This window comes from Phyllobates terribilis, unplaced genomic scaffold (assembly GCF_046119375.1).
Source record: "Phyllobates terribilis strain yellow unplaced genomic scaffold, ASM4611937v1 Scaffold_1__5_contigs__length_1240528914, whole genome shotgun sequence".
In the NCBI taxonomy this organism is placed as follows: domain Eukaryota; kingdom Metazoa; phylum Chordata; class Amphibia; order Anura; family Dendrobatidae; genus Phyllobates; species Phyllobates terribilis.
Window position 1 is genome coordinate 8,312,011 of NW_027362761.1, and position 27,001 is coordinate 8,339,011.

General features: G+C 44.1%; 1 protein-coding gene across 1 annotated transcript in view; it reads right to left on the bottom strand.

Annotated features, from left to right (window-relative positions):
* LOC141166626 (excitatory amino acid transporter 5-like) overlaps positions 1 to 27,001 on the bottom strand; it is a 926,734-nt gene that overhangs the window by 26,395 nt on the left and 873,338 nt on the right. Inside the window, exon 10 of the mRNA XM_073653531.1 lies at positions 17,420 to 17,519. Coding sequence (XP_073509632.1) covers positions 17,420 to 17,519 — 100 coding nt within the window. The remainder of the gene's footprint in view (positions 1 to 17,419; positions 17,520 to 27,001) is intronic.

Consider the following 27,001-nt stretch of genomic DNA (forward strand, 5'->3'; position numbering starts at 1 on the left):
AAGAGGATGCATTGCAGGCGAAGCACGATGAGATGGAGCAAGGAACCATACAGGGTGCTTACACACAGCCCAACCTCATCTCATCCCAACGTGGAATGGGTGACAATGAGGAAGAGGAGGAGGAAGAACAGGAGCTAGTTTCCTGCGCTATAGACGATACTACCAGCACAACTGTCTGTCTGTTCAGCGTGGGTGGCCTGAGGACAGGGAAGAGGAGGAAGAGGAGAAGGATGAGGAGGAGAGCATGGTCAGTCGTCCTCTTGGTGAGGACACGGAAGTCTTGCGTCTTTGCAGTCTGGCACACATCGTTGAGTTTATGTTACGCTGCCTTTCCCGTGACCCTCGCATTCTCAAAATTTTGGGTGACAGTCATTACTTGTTGGTGACACTTCTAGACCCATGCTACAGGGAGAATTTTCTGTCTCTTATTCCCTTGCAAAACAGGCCTAATAAAATGGTGCAGTACGAGAAGGCCCTTGTTGCGAAATTATTAAAAAAATTCCCATCTAAAAACAATGGCAGCAGAGGTCACAGTTCGATGGACAACCAAGGAGTACAGACGAGAGAGCCACAAATGCAATCCAGCAGAGGCAGGGCAATACTGTCAAAGTTCTGGGGCAGTTTTCTCAGACCCTCCCATCGCACAGGCCCTGAGGTGTGGGGTACTCTCCCAAAGAGTGCAAAGCTTCGGAAGATGGTGAGGGAGTACCTTGCCGACTGAACCAATATCCTCAGTGATTCCTCTGTGCCTTATAATTATTGGGTATCCAAGCTAGACACGTGGCATGAACTGGCTCTCTACGCTTTGGAGGTCCTGGCCTGCCCTGCCGCTATCGTTTTGTCAGAGCGGGCTTTTAGTGCCACCGGTGGAATTATAACCGATAGGCGCATTTGCCTGTCAACTGAAAATGCTGACAGGCTGACTCTTATAAAAATGAACAAGTGCTGGATAGGGGCAGACTTCCCAACACCAACGAATGATAGCAGCGTAACATAAACTCAAATACAGTGTTTTTTTGGGAGGTCTAACTCTATTCCCATGCACCTCTGTCTTAACACCCAGACATGGGTATACGCTTCCTGATTTTGTCTATTAGCTCTTGTCCTCCTCCTTCTCCGCATCCTCATCCTCCACCACCATATCACCACCATATGTACCATATCAACATATCTACGTCACTTCCAAGGGACATTGCAGTTCCTCCAAATTTTTGGCAGCCGTTGCTTCACTGCATAGGCAAACAGTATGGGAGAAACTCTTTCTAATAATGGGAGCATTTTTTGCAGGAGGCCCTCTGACCTCTACGTCTCTTGCAAGGGGCATTGGAGTTCCTCCAAATTTTTGGCAGCCATTGCTTCACTGCATAGGCAAACAGTATGGGAGACACACTTCCTAATAATGGGAACATTGTTTTCAGGAGGCCCTCCGACCTCTACGTCTCTTGCAAGGGGCATTGAAGTTCCTCCAAATTGTTGGCAGCCGTTGCTTCACTGCATAGGCAAACAGTATGGGAGACACACTTCCTAATAATGGAAACTTGTTTTCAGGAGGCCCTCCGACCTCTACGTCTCTTGCAAGGGGTATTGGAGTTCCTCCAAATTTTTGGCAGCCGTTGCTTCACTGCATAGACAAACAGTATGGGAGACACACTTCCTAATAATGGGAACATTGTTTTCAGGAGGCCCTTTGATCTCTACGTCTCTTGCAAGGGGCATTGGAGTTCCTCCAAATTTTTGGCAGCCGTTGCTTCACTGCATAGGCAAACAGTATGGGAGACACACTTTCTAACAATGGGAACATTGCTTAAAGGAGGCCCTCCGACCTCTACGTCTCTTGCAAGGGGCGTTGGAGTTCCTCCAAATTTTTGGCAGCCGTTGCTTCACTGCATAGGCAAACAGTATGGGAGACTCACTTCCTAATAATGAGAACATTGTTTTCAGGAGGCCCCCCGACCTCTACGTCTCTTGCAAGGGGCATTAGAGTTCCTCCAAATTTTTGGCAACCGCTGCATTCACTGCATACCCTTTAACTGTATTGCATACCCTCTCCTTTCTAATGGGAACATGTCATTACTGTGGCCCAGCTCTATGTGTCTTTAAATTGTTAGTGGGGTTTTTCCCAAATTCTGGCAGCCCTTGCAGTCACAGCATGGGCATTACCACTATAGGAGACCTGCTCCTTTATAATGGAAACATTTTTTTTACTGAGAGCCCCCTCTATGTCTCTTCAAAGGGGTATTGGGTTGCATCCAAATTTTTGGCAGCCTTTGCAGGCACTGCATATGCAATAACAGTATAGGAGACCCACTCGTTAATAATGGGAACAACAAAGCATAGCCGGCTGATGGCTCTATAGCAATAGCGAGGACCCACTGCTGACCCTTTAAGAATAGTGAAGGCTGCCTGATGGCCCTATAAAAATAGGCTTTGTGACTTTCAGAGTCCCTCCATGATAAATGAAACAGGATGTGTCTGATGTGTCACACACCACATGGCCAGATAAGGTTGTAAAATGTTAAAATGACATTTCCCGGTGAATGCATTTGTCTTAAAAAATAACGTAAATAAATAAATAAATAAAAACAGAGTAGGATCTTTGTTTAGTATAAAAACCAGACTCGTCAATGTAACCTCAATGTAATCAGATTGTTCAGCTCCTGCACCTCCCCCTCCAGTTAGGCCTCCATCTCCGAAATGACCACATCAGTCACAAGCTGAAAGCACTGCAGCACTGCCTTGGCCAAGTGGCAACAGGCTGTGCTGAAGATAACATGCTTAATGCTTAGGTGACAAACCGCCACCGCTGCAGAGTTGTCGAAAGCTGTAACACAGCAGCCTGATCTTTGGGTCTCACCGCTGAACATGCAGCCAGGCATAGTTGTGTGTGACAATAGTCGGAACTTGATGGTGACGGATAAATGACAGCCGGAGTAGATACGGTTTCCCTCTATGCCAGTCCTTTCACTGAGCTAAACAATATGGCTGTGATGAAATACAACTCCTACTGAGAAGCAGCTTCAAACTGAAAAACATTGGGCCCACCAGAGGATTTGATTCTGAGGGCTCAACTTTCTCCCCGCTATCATGTTTGCGCTATCATGAACTCTCCTGATGGAGAAGCCAGGGCCCACCCGAGGATTCTCTGGTGGGCCCGTCCAACTCTGCCGAGAAGCAGCCCTGGCTAAAAAAAGTGTGTGGGAAGGTTCCCGGACACTCTATGGTTGCTTTTTTTTAATGTGGATTGGATGTGCTTATGTATGTCATTTCTCAAACCGCATTGCAGATCAGACCATTGCCCAACTCTGTAGTCATGAAATTAAAGGCACAAAGAAAGATGTTTGTGTGTCGAAGCACCACCGAGAAGTGCGAGCTGATGTTGGACAGGCTGCCATTGCTTATGCAAGAAGCTGCATTAGAGGACTTCCTGGGAGAAATGACACCCAGAGTAGATACAGTTTTCCTCTATGCCAGTCCTTTCACCAAGCTAAAGAATATGGCTGTGGTGAAATGCAACTGTCACTGAAAAGTATTGAGCCCACCAGAAGATTTGATTCTGAGGGCCCACCTTTCTCCCCCGTTCAAGAGCCCCATAGCAACTGCAAAGTTTGCGCCTATCATGAGCTCTCCTGATAGAGAAGCCAGGGCCCACCCGAGGATTCTCTAGTGGGCCTGTCCAACCCTGCCGAGAAGCAGCCTTGGCTACCAAATGTGTTTGGGAAGGTTCCCGGACACTTTATGGCTGCATTTTTAATGTGGACTGGCTCCGTACCGTCTCTGGCCACATTCATCTATCCACGTGTTTGTGGTTAGGCGGTACTTCCCACCTAAGTGCACTGGGGAGGGCACGGGTAATTTCGTGAGACCCGTGCTTGTGGAAGGCGGAAACGACACCGGGAGAAATAGTGGCGGCCTGGGGACCGAGTATGGACACCTGGCCGCCGCCACCATGAGGTTGTGGACAGCTTCCGCCTCCACGAGCCTAAAAGGCCACATTTTAAGTGCAAGCAGCTGTCAAAAATTTGGCAGTATAATACTGCAGCCTGTGGGTGGCTGGCTGCATACTTGCGCTTGCATTCTAAGGAATGGGGTAGGGACAACTGAACGCTGCGTGGACGATGGACGGTGATTGTTGCAAGTCTGCAATGACAGGTATATGGCAGGAGGCATCTTTGCATGCGCCAAGGATCACTTATGATGGGCACACTTTTAGGCAGTGACCTGGGAGTCAGAGATGTTTCCAGTGGTCTTCCCCATGCTGTTTCCATGTCTTTTCAGCACTGTATGCATGTGTCTGATGATGTGTCACACACCACATGGCCAGATAAGGTTGTAAAATGTTAAAATGACATTTCCCAGTGAATGCATTTGTCTTGGTTGAAAGCAATGCAAAAGTGCAAAAACACATCAAAAACGCTACATGTGAACATTGCCCAAGGTGTGGAGGAGCATTTTTGTTTTTGGTTATTTATTTTGCCTTATATACAAGTCATTAGACTGGAAAGGATGTTCTTTAATATTTCCGAGAAATATCCATTTGTGTTTCGTGTTTGCATGTTTTATTGTGAGTCCGTAAAAGTGCCATAATACTTCTGACAACATTGTTGACAGCAGTGACCTGGGAGTCAGAAATGTTTCCAGGGGTCTTCCTCATGCTGTTCCCATGTCATTTGAGCACTGTTCCCATCGATTTGGGCAATTTTTAGGCCCTCTGCAGACCGCCGGGGGGAGAAGCCTGAAAAATGCTTGAGTTTCCCATAGACTTACATTGGGCTCGTTACTCAAACCGAGCACTCTAGCATTCCAGTTTGCTCTACTCGAACAACGAGTACCCAAGCATTTTAGTGCTTGCTCATCACTAATACTTACCGCTCTTCGTTCCCCGCTGCTTCAGTCTCTGCAGCGCGTCTCTCTCATCACCTCAGCAGCTGACAGCTCCACTGTCTGACACAGCGTGGCGCGTCGTCATGTATGAAGTGCCAGCAATCAAACTGCAGCACCAGCGGAGCGGGGGTTGCCGGAGGGGGGCCAGATGTAGGGATGTTGGGGGCCCGATTCGGGCCCCATAGCAGTCATGTGGCCTGCTGCCATTGGTGGTACGCCACTGTGTCACAGGTCTTACAAGATAAGGCACAAGGCAGCTATAGTGCATCTCCCAAGGTAGAGAGAAGCAAATTCATAATAAGAAACATTTAATTTGCAAAGAATGGGCTGTAAATTGAATTCCCCTGTAAAATCTGAGTGAATTGGTAAAGCTGCAAAATTGGTGGCTTTGAAGATCTCTAAGGAGGCTGACATGTGCCCCTAACATCCATGGGTGGAATTGCGATCCACCCGCAGCTGTTAACTAGTTAAATGCCGCTGTCAATCTCTGACAAAGGCATTTAACTCGCGTTCCCCAGAAGCTCGTCACTGGCTCCGCCCATCGGTGACCCCGTCACATGATCGCGGGTCGCCGATGGGTTGGCATGACAACCTGGGGTCTGCAGGAGACCCCTGCGGTTTTCATTGCCAGATTGCTATGAGCGCTACCCAGTAGTCGGCGCTCATAACAAGTGAGCATTTCTGCTACACACAGACGATCTGGCGATCGCTTGTGTGTGGTACAGGCAATCAGACAATTGCAGCTTCTAGTCACCCATGGAGACTATTGTAGCAAGCAAAAAGTAAAAAGAAAATGTTTTTAAAAATATAAAAAAAAAATATATATATATATAAAAGTTTAAATCACCCCCTTCACCCCATTCAAAATAAAACAATAAAAAAAATCACATATACACATATTTGGTATCGGCCGCATTCAGAATCGCCCAATCTATCAATGTAAAAAAATAATTAATCCGATCGGTAAACGGCGTAACGAAAAAAATATTCAAAACTCCAGAATTACTTTTTTTGGTCGCCACTACATTGCAATAAAATGCAATAAAGGGCGATCAAAACATCGGATCAACACCAAAATGGTCTAAATAAAAACATCAGCTTAGAGTGCAAAAAATAAGTCCTCACCCAGCCGCAGAGCCCAAAAAATGGAGACGCTACGGGTCTCGGAAAATGGCACCATTTTTTTTCTAACAAACTTTGGATTTTTTTTCACCACTTAAATAAAAAATAACCTATACATATTTGGTATCTACAAATTCGTAATGACCTGGAGAATCATAATGGCAGGTCAGTTTTAGCATTTAGTGAACATGGAAAATGGAATTGCACTTTTTTGCAATTTCATTGCACTTGGAATTTTTTTCCCGTTTTCCAGTACACAATACGGTGAAAAACCAATGGTGTCATTCAAAAGCACAATTTGTCCCACAAAAAATAAGTTAAGATTATCAGCCTATAAATCCAGGCTCAGATTTGTCCCCTTTTTTAATATTGGCACCAAATTTGCTATGTATCAGTCCTGTGGTACAGACCCTGTTATTATGAAATCTATTAATATTAAAAATAATGGTCTATCACAGTACTTACCGTATTTTTCGGACTATAAGACGCACTTTTTTCCTCCAAAATTTTGGAGGAAAATGGGGGGTGCGTCTTATAGTCCAAATGTTGGGGGGGTGAATATATATGTGGGTTGTGGGGGGGAGCGGTTGCGGTGGAGGAGCGGGTCACAGGAGGCAGCAGCCGCCCGCTGCAACCTACACTGTCCCCGCTGCTAAAGAAAATGAATATTCACTGCTCCCCACGCCCATGGGGAGCACTGAATATTCATGCTCCTTAAAAGCAGAACACAGTGTAGCCGCACTGCGGCTCCTGCTGCTGCCGGAATCGCCTGTGCCCGCTGTTAAAGGGCATGAATATTTGAATATTCAACCTCTCTCCACGCCCATGGGCGTGGGGAGGGGGTGAATATTCATGCCCTTTAATAAGTGGGCACACGAGATAGCCAGGCAGCAGGTGGAGTCGCGCTGCGGCTACACTGTGTGCCGCTATTAAGGAGCACTGCTCCCCGTGCACACAGTCCCGGCGTGGGGAGCAGTGTCTTCCGGCAGCTGATCTCTCCATGTGAGCCGCGCATGGCAGTGACGCTATGTGCGACTCACATGGAGAGATCAGTGCGGGCAGACAGGACGCAGCGCTGGAGGAGAGAAGAAAGGTGAGTAGGAGTGTTTATTTTTTTTATATGCAGCCTGATGGGGATTAGGGGGACCATGCATACTAGGATAAGGATGAGGGGGCCATACATACCAGGGTAAGGATGAGGGGACCATACATACCAGGGTAACGCTGAGGGGGCCATACATACCAGGATAAGGATGAGGGGTGCCATGCATACCAGGATAGGGATTAGGGGTGCTATGCATACCAGGATAGGGATTAGGGGTGCCATGCATACCAGGATAGGGAATAGGGGTGCCATGCATATCAGGATAGGGATGAGAGGTGCCATGCATACCAGGATGAGTATTGCTGTGCCATGCATATCAGGATGAGGATTGCTGTGCCATGCATACCAGGATAGGGATTAGGGGTGCCATGCATACCAGGATAGGGACGAGGGGAGCCATGCATACCAGGACAGGGATGAGGGGGCCATGCATACCAGGACAGGGATGAGGGGTGCCATGCATATCAGGATAGGGATGAGAGGTGCCATGCATACCAGGATAGGGATGAAGGGTGCCATGCATACCAGGATGGAGGGGTTCCATGCATACCAGGATGGAGGGATGCCAGGCATACCAGGAATGAGGATGGGGACCACGTATAAAAGGAAGGGGGGGGGGCATATATACCAGGATAGGGGATATTGACAGAATTGGGGGATATTACCCCTATGCCAGTGTCAGCTGAAGACCCCCTCCCCCTTAAAAGTGCATCATGAATACATTTTTTGCTTACATTTTTTTTTTATTTTCCTAAAACCTAGGTGCATCTTATGGTCCGGTGCATCTTATAGTCTGAAAAATACGGTAATTACTGCAGTACTCGTGGGTGTATGCCATCCGGGCCCGAGGATTTATCTACTTTAGTGATTCTGAGGCAGCGCGTACTTCCTGGTGGGTTAAGCAGGTGACATTTTGTGGAGAATTTCTGGCTTTCCTGATCATGTCAGCTATCATGGGATTTTCTTGTAGAGTACTGTACTATAGAGAAAAAGGCGTTTAGCAGGTTGACCTTTCCCTCATCCTCCTTCACCATTTCACCCAGACTATTTTTGAGGGGGACAAAACTGTAATTGTTCAGTTTCTTACTGTTTATGTAGCTGAAGTTTCTATGGAAATGACTCTCTCGTCTCAGTTTTTGCTGCCTTGTTTTGATTTTTACACAATTAATTTTTTTATTTTTTCTATAATTATTTAATGCTTTGTCTCTCCCCTCTTGCTTTAATTCTCTAAATGCTTTCTTTTTGTCATTTATTGCGCCCCTTACAGCTCTATTTAGCCATTGTGGTTTCCTCCTATTTCTAGCACGTTTATTCCCATAGGGTATATATTGTGCACAGGTCCTTTTCAGAATGCTTATAAAAGTGTCCAATTTGCTTTGTGCAATTTTATTTATCACAACATTGTCCCAGTTTATGGCACTAAAATCATCTCTTAGCCTTTGGAAATTCACCTTCCTGAAGTTTACTGTCATTGTAGCCCTTCTATTATACATCTTCTTAAAGGATACATTAAAACTTATTATTTTGTGATGACTATTACATTATATTTGATATTCGGTCCGGACTATTGAATAATATTAGGCCTGGTAGTGCGCCCTTATTGTTGGGTCCTGAACCAGTGAAAGGTAATTGTCTTTCATTATTGTCAAAAAACTGTTTCTTTTGCTGGACCTGCAGGTTTCTTCTCCCCAATTTATTTCAGGGTGGTTGAAGTTCCCCATAATAATGACTTCTCTTTCAAGCTCTTATTTTTTTTATAACATCATTTTTATTTGACTTTTCATGACAAACACACAAAATAAATCCAATCTTGTACGTAAAGAGGTAAGAGTGCCCGTGCACAGTGTGGGCCTATAACAACTCTATTCACATATTTAATTGGTGTACGATGCATATTTCCATTCAAATATAAAAATCAAAACTATAAACTTTTCAAACTCTAAACAAGTAAAGAAGGTAAATAAAACTGATTAACATGTTATATTTCTAGTTAAAGCCATCATGAATAACTAATGAATTTATATCTATGCCAGAAGTCATGGCTCGTTGATTGTTCTCCTCAACTTTTTCTTTTCCACTTTAAGTTAAACGAAGTGGACCTAGGCTATTTTTGAAATCATCTAATATATACCATGCTGTATCTGTAAAAGGTTTTACCATTTTCCTTTTTTCCCCTGTTGAGCAGCAATTTATAATAAACTGTTTCCATTTAAGAAGAAATTTGCCTGCATGTTTTTCTTTACTGCATAGGGCATCTTTTTTTTGCTAGCATAAACCATGTATCTAGCAATTTGGGGGAACTTCCTATTAATTTGTTTGGATTGTTTATATTATTCAAAAAATGTAGCAGGGCTAGACAGGGGGAGAGGAAATATCTTGGACCCCATGTAGTATTAATAATATTAGCTACCTGGTCCCAGTAGGAAACTGATGCAGGACAGGACCAGAGGCCGTGTAGGAGGTCAGAGTGTGGGTGTTGGCATTTGGGGCATGTAGTTAGTCTATTGGAAAGTGGGTCTTTTATTGGAAGATTAAAGGTGTATATCGCACCATGCATGATTTTGAATTGGGTTTCTCTCGACGATTCATTTATGATATGTTTCCTGAATAATCAACCCGTTCTAATCTTCTCGGGGATATCTACGTCTTCAAATTGTTGTTTCCAGTATTTAAAGAAGGTATCTGGGTGTATTTCCACAAGGATAGGTTTCATTGAAGAGTATAGTGTACATATTGAGGGGGTATCCATTGTAGATAACAGAATAGTATCTAGCTCATTTCGGGAAAAGTCAAAAGTAACCACCCTTACGTTAGCCATGACGGAGAGTTTGATCTGTTCATATTGGAAATAGTGTTGTGGGGGTAGTTTATATGTTCTCAGAATTTCTGCACGTTAGCCATCTTTGTTCAGTTGGATGAAGAAGATGAGATATGTTCTCAACACCTGCTTGTTGCCATTTTATAAAGAGCTTATTATCACTGCCTTGAGGGAATTCTGGGTTATGCCAAAGCGGAAGGTGTTTTGAAATTCTGAAAGAAAGGCCATATTTTTTCCTGACTGCTTTCCATGTAGAGATGGCATCCCTAAAGATTACTGACTTCTTGAATACTAAGGTTAGCAAGGTAAAACGTGAATGGAGGAGAGCTGTTAAGTTATAGGGGGATGCATAGTTAGAGTCTAGCGAATAGATCGTAAATGTATGTCTCTTATGGAGCCAATCTATTATAAAGCGAAAAAGGCAAGTTAGGTTATAATTTCTGATGCATGGAAAGTTAATGCCTCCCTCTTCCTTGGAAGCTATCAGTTTATTCATGCTAATCCTAGGACGTTTTCCCTTCCAGATAAAATGACTAAAAGCCTTATTAAATATAGTAACATGTGAGTATTTTAGGAGTAAAGGTAAGATTTGTAGCTGATACATGGGCTTGGCTATGCTTATCATCATTGCAAAGTGTGCCCTACCCATAAAGGATAAGGGTAGCTCTTGCCAGGCCTTTAGTTGATTAATAATTTTCTTAATAAGAGGAGGATAGTTTAGAACGTATAGAGAGGTCATTCGCCTTCATACCATGATGCCCAAATATGTAATATATGAGGAACCTAACATTATACCATTGAATAATCCTTTTGAGAATAGTTTTATTCCCTTCTCATTTAGGGGGAGTATTTCGCATTTTTTGACATTTATTTAGAAGTCGGAGTAAGTGCCAAAGCTTTTAAGCCTTCTCCACGTCTATTGAGATAATTGCTGGGGAATCTTTTAAATTAGATGAGGTGTGGATTTCATCTAGAACCAGGAGTACTTAACTGATATTCAAGGTAGCCGAGCGTCCCTTGATAAACCCTGCTTGAGCTGGTGATATCAGGTTAGGCAATATGGAGGCCAATCTGTCGGCCATTATTTTGGACATGATTTTGATATCCGAATTTATGAGAGAAATTGGCCTCTAAGAACTGGGGGATAAAGGGTCTTTGTCTGGCTTTAATAGAAGTTTAATGTAGGCCATGTTTGCGGAGGGAAAAATGAAATCACCCTGAGATATTTTATTAAAGATCGACTCCAACATTGGGAAGACTTCCACCACCAGTGATTTAAAGAATTCATTAGTATAGCAATCAGGGTCGGGGGCTTTGTTTAGTTTCAAGTTTTTAATTGCATTGGTGACCTCTTCTGAAGATATAGGTTTATTCAATATGGATTTTTGTTCTTCTGAGAAGGTGGGCAATTTAACCTTATCAAGAAGTGTAACTGTGGAGGTGGGCAGTTTGTCTTGGGTTTTTGTATAGGTCTTTATAAAAAGAGCCTAAGATCTCATTTATTGTTTTAGGGTTCTTGTGAATCTCTCCTTTGGAGTTTCTTAACTGGGATGTTCCTTGTGGTCTTCTCATTCCTTTTGCTAAATCAGCATCCATCCTGGCTTATTTCCAAATCTATAGAAGTAGGTTTCTGATTTGGAAAGATAGATTTTTTTTCTTAAGTCTGCATCGAGATTATTCTGCTTGTTTCTGAGACCATTTTTCTTTATTCATGAGGGACAGATCAAGCAAGAATTTGGTACAGGCCTGTTTTAATTCAGTAGAGTGTTCACTGTACTTTTCTTTTTGTGTGAAAATGTATATGCCAGAATCTTCCCCCGAAGTACTGCATTTGCCATCTCCCATAATAGCATAGGGTCCATCCTGGTGCACAGAGTTGTCAAAGATGATCTCCTGCCACCATAGTTTGAGAGAGAAGATGAACGATTCATCTTTGCAAAAGTAGTTAGGAAATCTCCAAAGAAAGTCAGAACCCCGGGGGAAAGTCTTGGACAACTCTATAGTTATTGGGGCATGATCTGAAATTACTATGGCATTGATGCATACTGTAATTAATTTGGAGACCATAGAGGGGGAGATAAGAATATAGTCGATGCGAGACCATGAGTCATTCACTTGTGAGAAGTGGGTATATTCTCTATTGCTAGGGTTTAGAAGTCTCCAGGAATCCACAATTGACAGGTGGACAAAAGAGGCAAAAGCGCTTTGTCATGAATAGTTATTTCCTATCCTCAGGGACCGAGGCCACAGAGTTGAAGTCACCTCCCACTATTTTATTAGGGTTAAAGTCTAATAAAAGTCTGGTTTCCAGTTGTTTGAAAAAGGATTTGTTCCCTACATTGGGGGCATATATATTGTAGATAGAGAAAACCCCTTCCGGTGTAGATTTTATTAGATGGGCCAGTCTACCCTCGCTGTCCGTTTGTTGGTTGATGATTTGATGTGTGTAATGTTTATTAATAAGAAGTAGGATTCCAGCATTTCTGTCTGCTAAGGGGGAACCATATACAACACCCACCCATAGTTTCTTCATCCTAGGGAAATCAGCCTCCGGAAGGTGTGTTTCCTGTAGGAGGGCTATGTAAGGCTTTATACGTTTTAAATGTCTGAGAAATTTCATGCGTTTTGGGGGGGATCTCAGTCCTTTAACATTCCAGGTCACAATAATCATATTCAAAGTTAAAGCAGGTAAACATAGCTGGAGAAACAATCATAGGGCAATGATGGCGTGCAGTTAGGTTACATAAAAGAAAATGAACATAGAATTCAACCATGTAAATTAAACTTAAACAGCAAGTAACACATAAAATCTATATATATATAATCGTCTTATCCCGTCTGTCTGTCTTTCTGTCTGTCTGTCTGTCTGTCTGTCTGTCCAGGAAATCCCGCGTCTCTCATTGGTCCGGCAGCAGCCAATCAGCGACGCGGCATTTCTGAAAAAAGATGGCAGCCGTTAGCGGCTCATCTGCGGGACAGAGCTCAGCGGCGATGCAGCCGGGAGATGACCGGCGCGAGGTGCTCATCTCCCGGCCGCTAGCAGCAGAAGGACCCCGACCGCCGGCGCCGCTGACCTCCATGCGGCTAGGGTGTCAAAGGAGGACCGGGGAGCGGCGCTGCGGGTCGGGAAACTTCTGCTGCGAGCGCCCGCTCATCTCCCGGCTTCTCGAAGCGGAAGTAGCCGCACAGGCAGCGGCGCTGACATCCATGCAGCTAGGGTGTCAAGGGAGGACCGGGGAGCGGCGCTGCGGGTCGGGATACTTCTGCTGCGAGAAGCCGCTCATCTCCCGGCTTCTCGCAGCGGAAGTAGCCGCACAGGCAGCGGCGCTCCCCAGTCCTCACCAATACGATTCCGCTCCCCGGTCCTCACCAATACGATTCGCTGATTGGTCGCGGTCAATCACCGATTTGGGCGCCACATTTAAATAGCGGCCGCGACCAATCACCGATCTTGGCACCACATTTAAACACTGCTATACTAATTGGTGGCGGACGCCAGCCGTGACCAATCAGCGATTTTGGCGCAAAATTTAAACAACGCTCTGCTGATTGGTTGCAGCAGAGCGTTGTTTAAATTTTGCGCCAAAATCGCTGATTGGTTGCGGCTGGCGTCCACGACCAATCAGCAAGATTGGCGCTAAATTTAAACAACGCTCTGCTGATTAGTCGCGGACGCCAGCTGCGACCAATCAACGAGATCTCATCTCCTAGCTGCTCGCAGCGGAAGTACCCGCACAGGCAGCGCCGCTCCTTGGTCCTCACTAATACGACGCTGATCGGTTGCGGCCGCCGGCCGCGACCAATCAGCGATATGGGCGGCAAATTTAAACCCCGCTCTGCTGATTGGTAGCGGGGGCAGGCCGCGACCAATCAGCGATTTTGCTTCCAAATTGAAACACCGCTTCGCTGATTGGTCGCGGTTGCCGGCCGCGACTAATCAGCATTATTGGCGCCAAATTTAAACACCGCTTCACTGATTTGTCGCGTTGGCCGGCCGCGACCAATCAGCGATATTGGCGCCAAATTTAAACACCGCTCTGCTGATTGGTCGCGGTTACCGGTCGCGAATAATCAGCATTATTGGCGCCAACTTTAAACACCGCTCTGCTGATTGGTCGCGGCCGTGACCAATCACCATTATTGGCGCCAAATTTAAATACCGCTCTGCTGATTCGTCGCGACCGCCGGCCGCAACCAATCAGCATTATTGGTGCCAAATTTAAACCCCGCTCTGCTGATTGGTCGCGTTTGCTGGCCGCGACCAATCAGTGATGTGGGCGGCAAATTTAAACCCCGCTCTGCTGATTGGTAGTGGGGGCCGGCCGCGACCAATCAGCGATTTTGGTGCCAAATTGAAACACGGCTTCGCTGATTGGTCGCGGTTGCCGGCCGCGACTAATCAGCATTATTGGCGCCAAATTTAAACACCGCTTTACTGATTTGTCGCGGTGGCCAGCCACGACCAATCAGCGATATTGGCGCCAAATTTAAACACCGCTCTGCTGATTGGTCGCGGTTACTGGTCGTGAATAATCAGCATTATTGGCGCCAAATTTAAACACCGCTCTGCTGATTGGTCGCGGCCCTGACCAATCACCATTATTGGCGCCAAATTTAAATACCGCTCTGCTGATTGGTCGCGACCGCAACCAATCAGCATTATTGGCGCCAAATTTAAACCCCGCTCTGCTGATTGGTCGTGTTTGCTGGCTGCAACCAATCAGCATTATTGGCGCCAAATTTAAACCCCGCTCTGCTGATTAGTCGCGACCGCCGCCCGTGACCAATCTGCGATATAGGCGCCAAATTTTAACACCGCTTTGCTGATTGGTCACGGTTGCCGGCCTCGACCAATCAGCGATTTTGGCGCCAAATTTAAACACCGCTCTGCTGATTGCGCCCTGTCGGCCGCATACATATTCTAGAATACCTGATGCATTAGAATCGGGCCACCATCTAGTATAACATATTAGTCTCGGCAAGAGCGGGAACATTTTGCTCCTACTCGCTGGGAAAAACTTTTTCTGGGCTTCACTTCTGCCCGACCATGTGTAAACAAGTAACAGTATTTCAGTCCCTTCCATTGTGTTTTTTTCCTGTTCTTTTCCATGTCCATGTTATTGCCTCACCCTGACCCCCCTCCCCTCTCCCTACAAATGTAAAAATGTCAACAAGGTCTCAAGGATTCAGTGATGAGAGTGGGCAGAAAGTTCTGATATTCAAAAGACAAACAAAACGACAGTTCACAGCAGCATTACCACAAGGGAAGGAGAACGCGTCTTACTTAACCTTACTTGTCGCGTTTTTATTAGTTTTCTGTTCTACTTTACCCACCCGGTTTGTAGATTTATCTGGGGTCTGTGGGTAGTGGGACCCGTTGTCCGTTTGTGAGGGTCGTTCTAGATTTTCTCCCAGGCACAACAAATTGTTGACGAAGACCTCCGCCTTGTCAGGTGATATAAATTCCTGGAAGGATCTATCTGAATCTTTCAATCTTAAAGTGGCTGGGTATCGGAGTTGAAAGCGGATTTTTTCTTTATGGAGCCTGGTACAGATGGGGCTGAAAGCCTTGCATTTTCTGGTTACCTCCATGGAATAGTCTTCAAAAAGCAAGATATTATGGCCTTGGATAATCAGTGGATGGTTCATCTGTTTATAAGCCCGTATGATGTTCGCTTTATCCCAAGTCATATTGCACGACTCGTTAAAGGGTTGATTGTGACTTGTAAGGTTGCTGCTGTTAGAACCCTCCTGTTTGTTTTTTCCATCTTGTGTTTTGCGGTCATGTGACCATCTGCCTATATATTCCAGCTCCGCCCTTCTGGCTTTGCTGGACTTCAGTGTTGTTTGACTGTTTTGCTAGCCTGGTGCTTCGGTGCCTATCTCTGTCAGTTTGCTTGGTCCTCTGGGACCTCTAGTACTTTTTGTCAGTTTGTCTTTTGTGTTCTACAACAATTTCTGTTTAGGAGGTGTCCCATTTTTGTCCCAGTCCTTAGTTCTTTTAGGGACCCCTCCCTTAATTCTATAGGTCTTCGTTCAGACTAGCCGAGGACGAAGGCGGGTCTGTTCACTAGGAACAGGCAGCCCGCTACATCGTAGGGATTCAGCTTAGTCTTACTGTAGGGACAGCTTTCCCATATCTTTCCTTAGTTCTTGTTGCAGATCATAGCAGCTGCTTCAAATAGGTGGTGCCATACAGTTCAAGTCCTCTTTTCCTCTGAAGAGTCAATTTGCATATCGCTTTATTATTAAAATCCAGGAATTTCATGATGACCTGATGTGGTCTAGGTGTATCCCCAGCTTGTGGAAGTGGAGGGTGGGGGCCAATTCTGTGAACTCTCTCTACCTTTTTACCCTCTGGTAAGGTAGGGTCCTCTTCCCATTGTACCAGTCTATCACTGTTTATTTGTTACTGTAAGTGATATCTGTACTTTGTATGTAACCCCTTCTCATGTACAGCACCATGTAATCAATGGTGTTATATAAATAAATAATACAAATAATAATTTTAGAGCCTTTAGAACATAATTTTCACAAAGTGTTCTTAGGGTATTCTGAAGATATGACTCCGGTAGCCCCACTAGACGTAGACTACTTCTATATGGTTCCTCAAAATCATGTTTTCGCGAGCAATAGCTGTCGTACTGCTGTGGTCATCTTTCAAGTTGTCCTCTATGGTCCGCTATACGTGTTTCCAATTCAGTCAGCTGTTCGGCTTGTTCATCCTGCCTATCTTGTAAATCTTTCTGCCACTGTTTCTTTTGCATTTTAAATTTTGCTATACAGCATGCTGCAGAAATTATTCTGTGGGTCAGTGATACTACATTTATATAGTTTTTTGTATGTTTTATTATTTTGTACAATAAATACACACTTTGAAAAAAAAAAATCACTTGTTTTTGAGTTGCCACACTCAGAGAGCACTATATTTTACAATTATCCATCAGAAGAACTGTTTGATGGCTTATTTTTGAGCGACAAACTAGTTTTGTGTGTTTTTTTTTGTGGAGGTTTGTATATATATTTTTTTTTTTTACAAACTCCTGCAAAAGCAATTGAGATGTTTATTTTTTTCACTACTTAAAAACATTTTTTTTCTTTCATTGCTTACTAGTCCAAAGAGGGCACTTAAACATGCGATCCTTTGACTACATTGATAATACACTGCACAACTTATTATTGACAGCGGTATTTGAGGAGTTAAAGTGCTGAGATAGAAGCTAGGAGCAGTCCCAGCACAAGTAGCAGGAACTTAGCTGTGTAAAACAGCTGGCTTCTGCTGCAAATGATTCAAGCACAACTCCGGTACCGCTGCCTTTCTTATTGAATTGCAGGAAAGCGCCTGCAATCCGGATATACAGTTACGTCACTTTCTGGGAAGGTGTTAATATATGTTTTGCATAGATACATTAGATGATAACTTGTTTTTGTACTACCCACTCTTTGTCATACTTGTGTTTGCATTATTTGTAAAGTCTATGGTATTTTCTTACCATTTCAGGATTACAAGCAAAATCTTGCCGACACACATGAGCTACAACTCCAGCAGCCAAAGCATCTCCAAGGACATTGGTCATTGTTCTAAATCGATCTCTGGATAATAAAAATATATTATTAAAACATGAATACAATCCAATTAGAAAAAAAACTATTATATTTAGTGTATATATACAGTACATATTTATTTTAGTATATATATATATATATATATATATATATATATATATATATATAGTACACTGCTCAAAAAAATAAAGGGAACACTTAAACAACAGAATATAACTCCAAGTAAATCAAACTTCTGTGAAATCAAACTGTCCACTTAGGAAGCAACACTGATTGACAATCAATTTCACATGCTGTTGTGCAAATGGAATAGACAATAGATGGAAATTATTGGCAATTATCAAGACACCCTCAATAAAGGAGTGGTTCTGCAGGTGGGGACCACAGACCACTTCTCAGTACCAATGCTTTCTGGCTTATGTTTTGGTCACTTTTGAATGTTGGTTGTGCTTTCACACTCGTGGTAGCATGAGACGGACTCTACAACCCACAGAAGTTGCTCAGGTAGTGCAGCTCATCCAGGATGGCACATCAATGCGAGCTGAGACAAGAAGGTTTGCTGCGTCTGTCAGCGTAGTGTCCAGAGGCTGGAGGCGCTACCAGGAGACAGGCCAGTACACCAGGAGATGTGGAGGGGGCCGTAGGAGGGCAACAACCTAGCAGCAGGACAGCTACCTCCTCCTTTGTGCAAGGAGGAACAGGAGGAGCACTGCCAGAGCCCTGCAAAATGACCTCCAGCAGGCCACAAATGTGCATGTGTCTGCACAAATGGTTAGAAACTGACTCCATGACGGTGGTATGAGGGTCCGACGTCCACAGATGGGGGATGTGCTCACAGCCCAAAACTGTGCAGGACGCTTGGCATTTTCAACAGAACACCAGGATTGGCAAAGTCGCCACTGGCGCCCAATGCTCTTCACAGATGAATGCAGGTTCACACTGAGCATATGTGACAGAGTCTGGAGACGCCGTGGAGAGCGATCTACTGCCTGCAACATCCTTCAGCATGACTGTTTTGGCAGTAGGTCAGTAATGGTGTGGGGTGACATTTCTTTGGAGGGCCGCACAACCCTCCATGTGCTCACCAGAGGTAGCCTGACTGCCATTAGGTACTGAGATGAGATCCTCAGACCCCTTGTGAGACCATATGCTGGTGCGGTTGGCCCTGGGTTCCTCCTAATGCAGGACAATGTGTATTGTGAATGTATTCAAACCAGCACTGGATGCTCTGGTTTGGTTATATATTGACAGACAGATGAGGCCCATTCTGTTTTTCTTTTGTATTTACTTGTTTAGACACAAGACAATGTTAACAGTAAGAACCTCTTGAGAACGGCTTATTCATTGTCTAAAACATCTATCACAAATAGTCTTCTGTTTATGGAGGGTTAGGCTTTGTGCCCACGTAGCGTTTTTGTAGCGTTTCTGCGGCGTTTTTACAGCCGCTAAAAAGCTTGTAAAACCGTCTGCCATGCAAAGCAATGTGAATTCGGATGCTCTGTGCACATTATGCACTAATTAGCGCGCCGAATTCGGCAGCATGACCATTTCTATCGCGATTACACTGCAAATTTGAGGCCATTGAGGAACATTGAAACGCAGCAAACCCGCAGGTATATGTGGATTTGCTGCATTTAAATAAAATTCAATGGCCGCGAATTTGCTGCGTAATCACGGTGCGAGTGGTACCCGGGATGAAGAGGAGACTACAGCTCCTCTTCATCCCGGCTACCACACGTTGAAAAAAAGAAATAAATCAGTTAAGAATAAAAAAAAACCTGTATACTCACCTCTCCGGTCTCCTCCCGGCGGCGATCCTCTCTCCTCAGCGTCCCGCGGTGTACTTGCAGGACCTGCGGTGACTTCATTTAGTCAGCTGATAGTCACGCGACCGCTGACGTCAGCGGTCAGGTAATGGTCGCGTGACCATCAGCTGACTAAATGACGTCACCACAGGTCTTGCCAGTACACCGCGGGACGCCGAAGAGAGAGGATCGCAGGATCACCGCCGGGAGGAGACCGGAGAGGTGAGTATACAGTTTTTTTTTCATTTTTAACTTATTAATTCTTTTTTTTTTTTTTTTTTACTATAGATGTATCATTTAAAGCATCTAAGTTGGTCACACAATATAAATCCATGCCGGTTGCATGGATTTATATTGTGTGACCAACTTGTCAAGCACTTTTCCAAGTGATGCTCAAAATCGCTTGGAAAAGTGCTTGAAAAAACGCATGCAAAAACGCTGAAAAAACGCTTCTCTCTGGCAGAAAAAACGCATGTAAATCTGCATGCGTTTTTTTCTGCCAGAGAGAGGCAAAAACACTCTGCATCAAATCTGCTATGTGGGCACATAGCCTTATTGTAAAACATGAAGATTTACTTAACCTTTTGTCTTTAATTTACTTACTTCATTCCCAAGAGCTTTTGAATTGTACACCATGTTTGGTAAGATCCTTTATCTGATTTACCTTTGTTCCAACTGCCGGCCACTATGGGGGCAAAGGTCAATTAGATTTAGTAGTGTACTACTTTCACTATATAAGGCCAGAGAAATAATACTGAGACAGAAGCCATAAGTTATACCTGCACTGATGTGTAGTGTTGTATGTACCTGCCCATTCAGTGTTGTGAAGACTTCCAGGGGTTTCTCTGTCTTGGTGAAAATGCTTCTCTAATTTTCCAGATGGATGATGTTTAAAAGCTCCTTGGTGAGGAAGTTAGTATATATATATATGTACTTAACCTTTGTATTATAACATATACAAAAGTGTACGCTATATCATCATATCGTACTATTCCTTTAATTATGTATTTTACCTTTTAAATCAACTATTATAAATAAAATTGCGCTATATCGCAAAGGGTTGCCTTCTTTAAAGCCGTATCCGAACCTTAGTGTTAAACACTTGGCAAAACACAATGCCAGACTTCATGTGGCTGGAGAGTGTCAGCAGTTCCTGCAAGATGAAGGCATTGAAGCTATGGACTGGCCCGCCCGTTCCCCAGACCTGAGTCCGATTGAGCACATCTGGGACATCATGTCTCGTTCCATCCACCAACGTCACAATGCACCACAGACTGTCCAGGAGTTGGCGGATGCTTTAGTCCAGGTCTGGGAGGAGATCCCACAGGAGACCATCCACAACCTCATCAGGAGCATGCCCAGGCGTTGTAGGGAGGTTATACAGGCACTTGGAGGCCACACACAATACTGAACCTCATTTAGATTTGTTTTAAGGACATTACATCAAAGTTGGATCAGCCTGTAGTGTGTTTTTCCACTTTAATTTTGGGGGTGACTCCAAATCCAGGTCTCCATTGGTTAATAAATTTGATTTCCATTGATGATTTTTGTGAGATTTTGCACAGAACAAAGTATTCAATGAGAATATTTCATTCATTCAGATCTAGGATGTGTTATTTGAGTGTTCCCTTTATTTTTTGAGCAGTATATACAGTACAGACCAAAAGTTTGGACACACCTTCTCATTTAAAGATTTTTCTGTATTTTCAAGACTATGAAAATTGTACATTCACACTGAAGGCATCAAAACTATGAATTAACACATGTGGAATTATATACTTAACAAAAAAGTGTGAAACAACTGAAAATATGTCATATTCTAGGTTCTTAAAAGTAGCCACCTTTTGCTTTGATGACTGCTTTGCACACTCTTGGCATTCTCTTGATGAGCTTCAAGAGGTAGTCACCGGAAATGGTTTTCACTTCACAGGTGTGCCCTGTCAGGTTTAATAATTGGGATTTCTTGCCTTATAAATGGGGTTGGGACCATCAGTTGTGTTGTGCAGTAGTCTGGTGGATACACAGCTGATAGTCCTACTGAATAGACTGTTAGAATTTGTATTATGGCAAGAAAAAAGCAGCTAAGTAAAAAAAAACGAGTGGTCATCATTACTTTAAGAAATGAAGGTCAGTCAGTGCGAAAAATTGGGAAAACTTTGAAAGTGTCCCCAAGTGCAGTTGCAAAAACCATCAAGCGCTACAAAGAAACTGGCTTACATGAGGACCGCCCCAGGAAAGGAAGACCAAGAGTCACCTCTGCTTCTGAGAATAAGTTTATCCGAGTCACCAGCCTCAGAAATCGCACGTGAACAGCAGCTCAGATTAGAGACCAGGTCAATGCCACACAGAGTTCTAGCAGCCGACACATCTCTTCAACAACTGTTAAGAGGAGACTTTGTGCAGCAGGCCTTCATGGTAAAATAGCTGCTAGGAAACCACTGCTAAGGACAGTCAACAAGCAGAAGAGACTTGTTTGAGCTAAAGAACACAAGGAATGGACATTAGACCAGTGGAAATCTGTGCTTTGTTCTGATGAGTCCAAATTTGAGATCTTTGGTTCCAACCACCGTGTCTTTGTGCGACGCAGAAAAGGTGAACGGATGGACTCTACATGTCTGGTTCCCACCGTGAAGCATGGAGGAGGAGGTGTGATGGTGTGGGGGTGCTTTGCTGGTGACACTGTTGGGGATTTATTCAAAATTGAAGGCATACTGAACCAGCATGGCTACCACAGCATCTTGCAGAGGCATGCTATTCCATCCTGTTTGCGTTTAGTTGGACCATCATTTATTTTTCAACAGAACAATGACCCCAAACACACCTCCAGGCTGTGTAAGGGCTATTTGACCAAGAATGAGAGTGATGGGGTGCTACGCCAGATGACCTGGCCGCCACAGTCACCAGACCTGAACCCAATCGAGATGGTTTGGGGTGAGCTGGACCGCAGAGTGAAGGCAAAAGGGCCAACAAGTGCTAAGCATCTCTGGGAACTCCTTCAAGATTGTTGGAAGACAATTTCCAGTGACTAACTCTTGAAGCTCATCAAGAGAATGCCAAGAGTGTGCAAAGCAGTCATCAAAGCAAAAGGTGGCTACTTTGAAGAACCTAGAATATAAGACATATTTTCAGTTGTTTCACACTTTTTTGTTAAGTATATAATTCCACATGTGTTAATTCATAGTTTTGATGCCTTCAGTGTGAATGTACAATTTTCATAGTCATGAAAAAACCGAAAAATCTTTAAATGAGAAGGTGTGTCCAAACTTTTGGTCTGTACTGTATATTTATGCATACAAATTTCAATTCAAACATTTCACTGAAATAAATCTACACAAATGACCTGAGGTTCTTTGACACCTGAAGAGTATATAAAGTGAAACATGAAGAAAAGTAGTCCAGCTTCAATGTCAATTTTTAAAGTTACAATATAATATTCTTTACTAGGATTCTATTGAAATATAGTAGCATGGTGTAACATTAAGAATCAACGTGTTTCAAACATATTAAACATTTTTATTCAAGATGTATGTGAATATGTTTAAATACCAAATTCTGCAAGTGAGCAGGTGACCTTCCATGATAAGGCATGCCCTGTTGGCATGATTTGTTTTATAATTAATTATATCAGTATAAATAAAAAGGAAATGTGTGGATATAAGGGTGACTTCTTGCAAAGTAAAAACAGAAAAAATATAATATGACAATTTAAAAGCAGAAAAATACAAAAGTAGTATAGAATGTATTGTGAATAAATGGGCTGACTAATATCAACATAGAAGTTATCCTGAATGCGTATTACAGAAAGACTCCCATATTGTTAACAATAAATGCAGAAATAATTTCATAGATAATAAAACATGGCAAAAAAATAACAAACCACAAATACCAATTCTAATACTATAATACAATCCATTTTTAATGACATTTCAAAAATTTTTACAAAACATCTGCCATTACAATATGAGGACCGAATTTTGGACTTTGGCTTGGAGAGCACTTTCATAAGGTTATTTCCTTTCGTTCAGAATGTACAATCCCTGTAGAAAGAAAAATTGTATAGAAACCCAATTGTCCATGAAAGTTTTTAATAAGTGTGATCCACATTTTTACAAAATCTATTCCCCTACCTGCAGCGGCATAACAAGAGTCCGATGGGCCCTGGTGCAAGATCTGGACTGGGCCTCCCCCATCCTAGAGTGTGTGTGTGTATATATTTATATATATATATATATATATATATATATATAATCAGATAATACTCAGTTTCTTCCAGAAAATTATTGCAATCACAAATTCTTTGGTATTATTATCTTCATTTAATTTATCTTCAATGAAAAAACACAAAAAGAATTGTCCTAAAGCCAAATTGGATATAATTCCACACCAAACCTAAAAAAGGGGGTGGACAAAAGTATTGCCACCCTTTGAAAAATCATGTGATGCTTCTCTAATTCGTGTAATTAACAGCACCTGTAACTTACCTGTGGCACCTAACAGGTGTTGGCAATAACTAAATCACACTTGCAGCCAGTTAACATGGATTAAAGTTGACTCAACCTCTGTCCTGTGTCCTTGTGTGTACCACATTGACCATGGAGAAAAGAAAGAAGACCAAAGAACTGTCTGAGGACTTGAGAAACCAAATTGTGAGGAAGCATGAGCAATCTCAAGGCTACAAGTCCATCTCCAAAGACCTGAATGTTCCTGTGTCTTCCGTGCGCAGTGTCATCAAGAAGTTTAAAGCCCATGGCACTGTGGCTAACCTCCCTAGATGTGGACGGAAAAGAAAAATTGACGAGAGATTTCAACGCAAGATTGTGCGGATGGAGGATAAAGAACCTCGACTAACATCCAAACAAGTTCAAGCTGCCCTGCAGTCCGAGGGTACAACAGTGTCAACCCGTACTATCCGTCAGCATCTGAATGAAAAGGGACTGTATGGTAGGATACCCAGGAAGACCCCACTTCTTACCCTGAGACATAAAAAAGCCAGGCTGGAGTTTGCCAAAACTTACCTGAGAAAGCCTAAAACATTTTGGAAGAATGTTCTCTGGTCAGATGAGAAAAAAGTAGAGTTTTTTGGGAAAAAGCATCAACATAGAGTGTACAGGAAAAAAAAAGAGGCATTCAAAGAAAAGAACACGGTCCCTACAGTCAAACATGGCGGAGGTTCCGTGATGTTTTGGGGTTGCTTTGCTGCCTCTGGCACTGGACTGCTTGACCGTGTGCATGGCATTATGAAGTCTGAAGACTACCAACAAATTTGGCAGCATAATGTAGGGCCCAGTGTGAGAAAGCTGGGTCTCCCTCAGAGGTCATGGGTCTTCCAGCAGGACAATGACCCAAAACACACTTCGAAAGCACTATAAAATGGTTTGAGAGAAAGCACTGGAGACTTCTAAGGTGGCCAGCAATGAGTTTAGACCTGAATCCCATAGAACACCTGTGGAGAGATCTCAAAATGGCAGTTTGGAGAAGGCACCCTTCAAATATCAGAGACCTAGAGCAGTTTGCCAAAGAAGAATGGTCTACAATTCCAGCAGAGCATTGTAAGAAACTCATTGATGGTTACCGGAAGCGGTTGTTCGCAGTTATTTTGGCTAAAGGTTGTGCGACCAAGTATTAGGCTGAGGGTGCCAATACTTTTGTCTGGCCCATTTTTGGAGTTTTGTGTGAAATGATCAATGATTTGATTTTTGCTTCATTCTCTTTTGTGTTTTTTCCTTGCAAGCAAATTAAATGAAGATAATAAGACCAAACAATTTGTGATTGCAATCATTTTCAGGAAGAAAAGTATTATCTGACAGAATTGCAGGGGTGCCAATACTTTTGGCCACCACTGTATATATTGTAAGGTGGCTAATGGTTGTGTAGTCGATGGGAGGTATGTACTGCAGAGATGGCTGTTTTTTGTGATGTAACCTGGTGTATATTCTATAGTGCACGCCTGCACTAAGAGGTCTAATTGTTGCACCTGGGAGCTGGGATACTGGTTGATAGGAGAGATGGGAGGGTCCAGCAACTCACATACCTCACCTCTCGGTGTAGTTAACAGCCTATATAATGGAGGCTGTTGTTTGTCAGATGGTCTGTGTGTGTGGAGAGAGAAGACCTCCAGTGTATGTTTTGCCTCCAGACCAAGCCAGGACTCTGGACGCTACACCAGCCTGTGTGACCACAGCGCTGTCCATCCAGAGGCTTTGCTATAAGGACTGTTATCTTTGCTTTTGCCTGCACTAAAGGCTGTTTTGTTTGCATTTTCTTTTTGAACGGTTTATTGAAGCCAATAAACCATTATGGACATTTAAAGGAACATGCCTCCTGTTTGCCTCAAACCGCACCTGAGTGAGTACCATTCCTACAATTGGTGGAGATTGCGGGCAGCGTTCCCAGCAGAGAAGTGTGACTGCTACAGGAAGGACTGCATGTCCTGGGTCAAGTCTGTCGCGAGCCAGCAAGCATCGCCAGACAAAATGGAGGACCTGCTGAAACACTTGGTCCAGTCACAGCAGCAGCAGGAGACCAACAGGCTATTGTTACAGCAGATCCAGCAGCACCAGCAAGAACAATGGCAGCAGATGCAGCTTCTGGCAACCGCCATCCAGGGCAGGACGAGCGGCCCAACCCCGAGTCAGGCTGATGACTCCCACGTCCGGAAGGCGGTAAGACGGGCTTTGCAGAAAATGACCCCAGGGGATGATGTTGAGGCCTTCCTGACCGTGTTTCAAAGGGTCGCCGAGAGGGAGAAACTTCCGCCAGAGCAGTGGGCAGAGGCACTGGCGCCATACTTGACGGAAGAGCCCCAGAAGGTGTACTATGATTTAGCTTTGCAGGAAGCCAAAGAGTGCGGCAAGCTAAAAATTGAGATTCTTGCACGTTTGTGGGTGACAATGACTATCAGGGTGCAGCAGGTTCATCGGTGGGCATATCACCGGGACAAACCACCACGCTCCCAAATGTTTGACCTGTTACACCTGGTCCAGAATTGGCTGCAGCCAGGGTCCTCTATGCCTGCGCAGATGGTAGAGCCGGTGGTGATGGACCATTTTGTGCACTCCCTACCCATACAGACTTGGGTTGCCCAGGGTGATCCCCGAAATACCGATGAACTAATTGGACTAGTCGAGAGATACCAGGGGGTTGAGGGTTCTTTGGGGAGGCAGCCCACTCCATACTGGGGGGCCCAGCAAGGGGCGGAGGCACAAAAGGGGGTGGGGCGTCCAAGGTCCAAAGGGGCGGGGGAGGTGGTGCCCAAGGTCCCTACGGGTGATCTGATCTGCTGGAGGTAACACGGCCCAGGCCATATAGCCACCCATTGTCCCCTGACCCCCGAGCAGATGGACTGCAGCATAGGACGCCATTGTTCGTATTATGTGTATCCGGCCTGCAGTGTGAACTGTCCACCCAGCGAGGGGCTAAGCATGTCCTGTGAAAGTGAACGGGTGGCAGGTAACAGCACTGCTAGACTCCAGGAGTCTGGTGACCCTTGTGAGGGCCACTCTTCTCCTCCAACTAATCCCGGGGAAAAAAGTCGGCGTATGATGCATTCATGGCGATGCTAAGGACTATCCGATGGCTAGAGTGGACACTGAAACAGCCCACGGTACAGAGTCCCACGAGGTCGGCGTCATTCAGAACTTGTTGCACCCTATGACTATAAGCCAGGACTTTAGTTTATTTTAGGATCTGTGGGGGAAGGGTTCA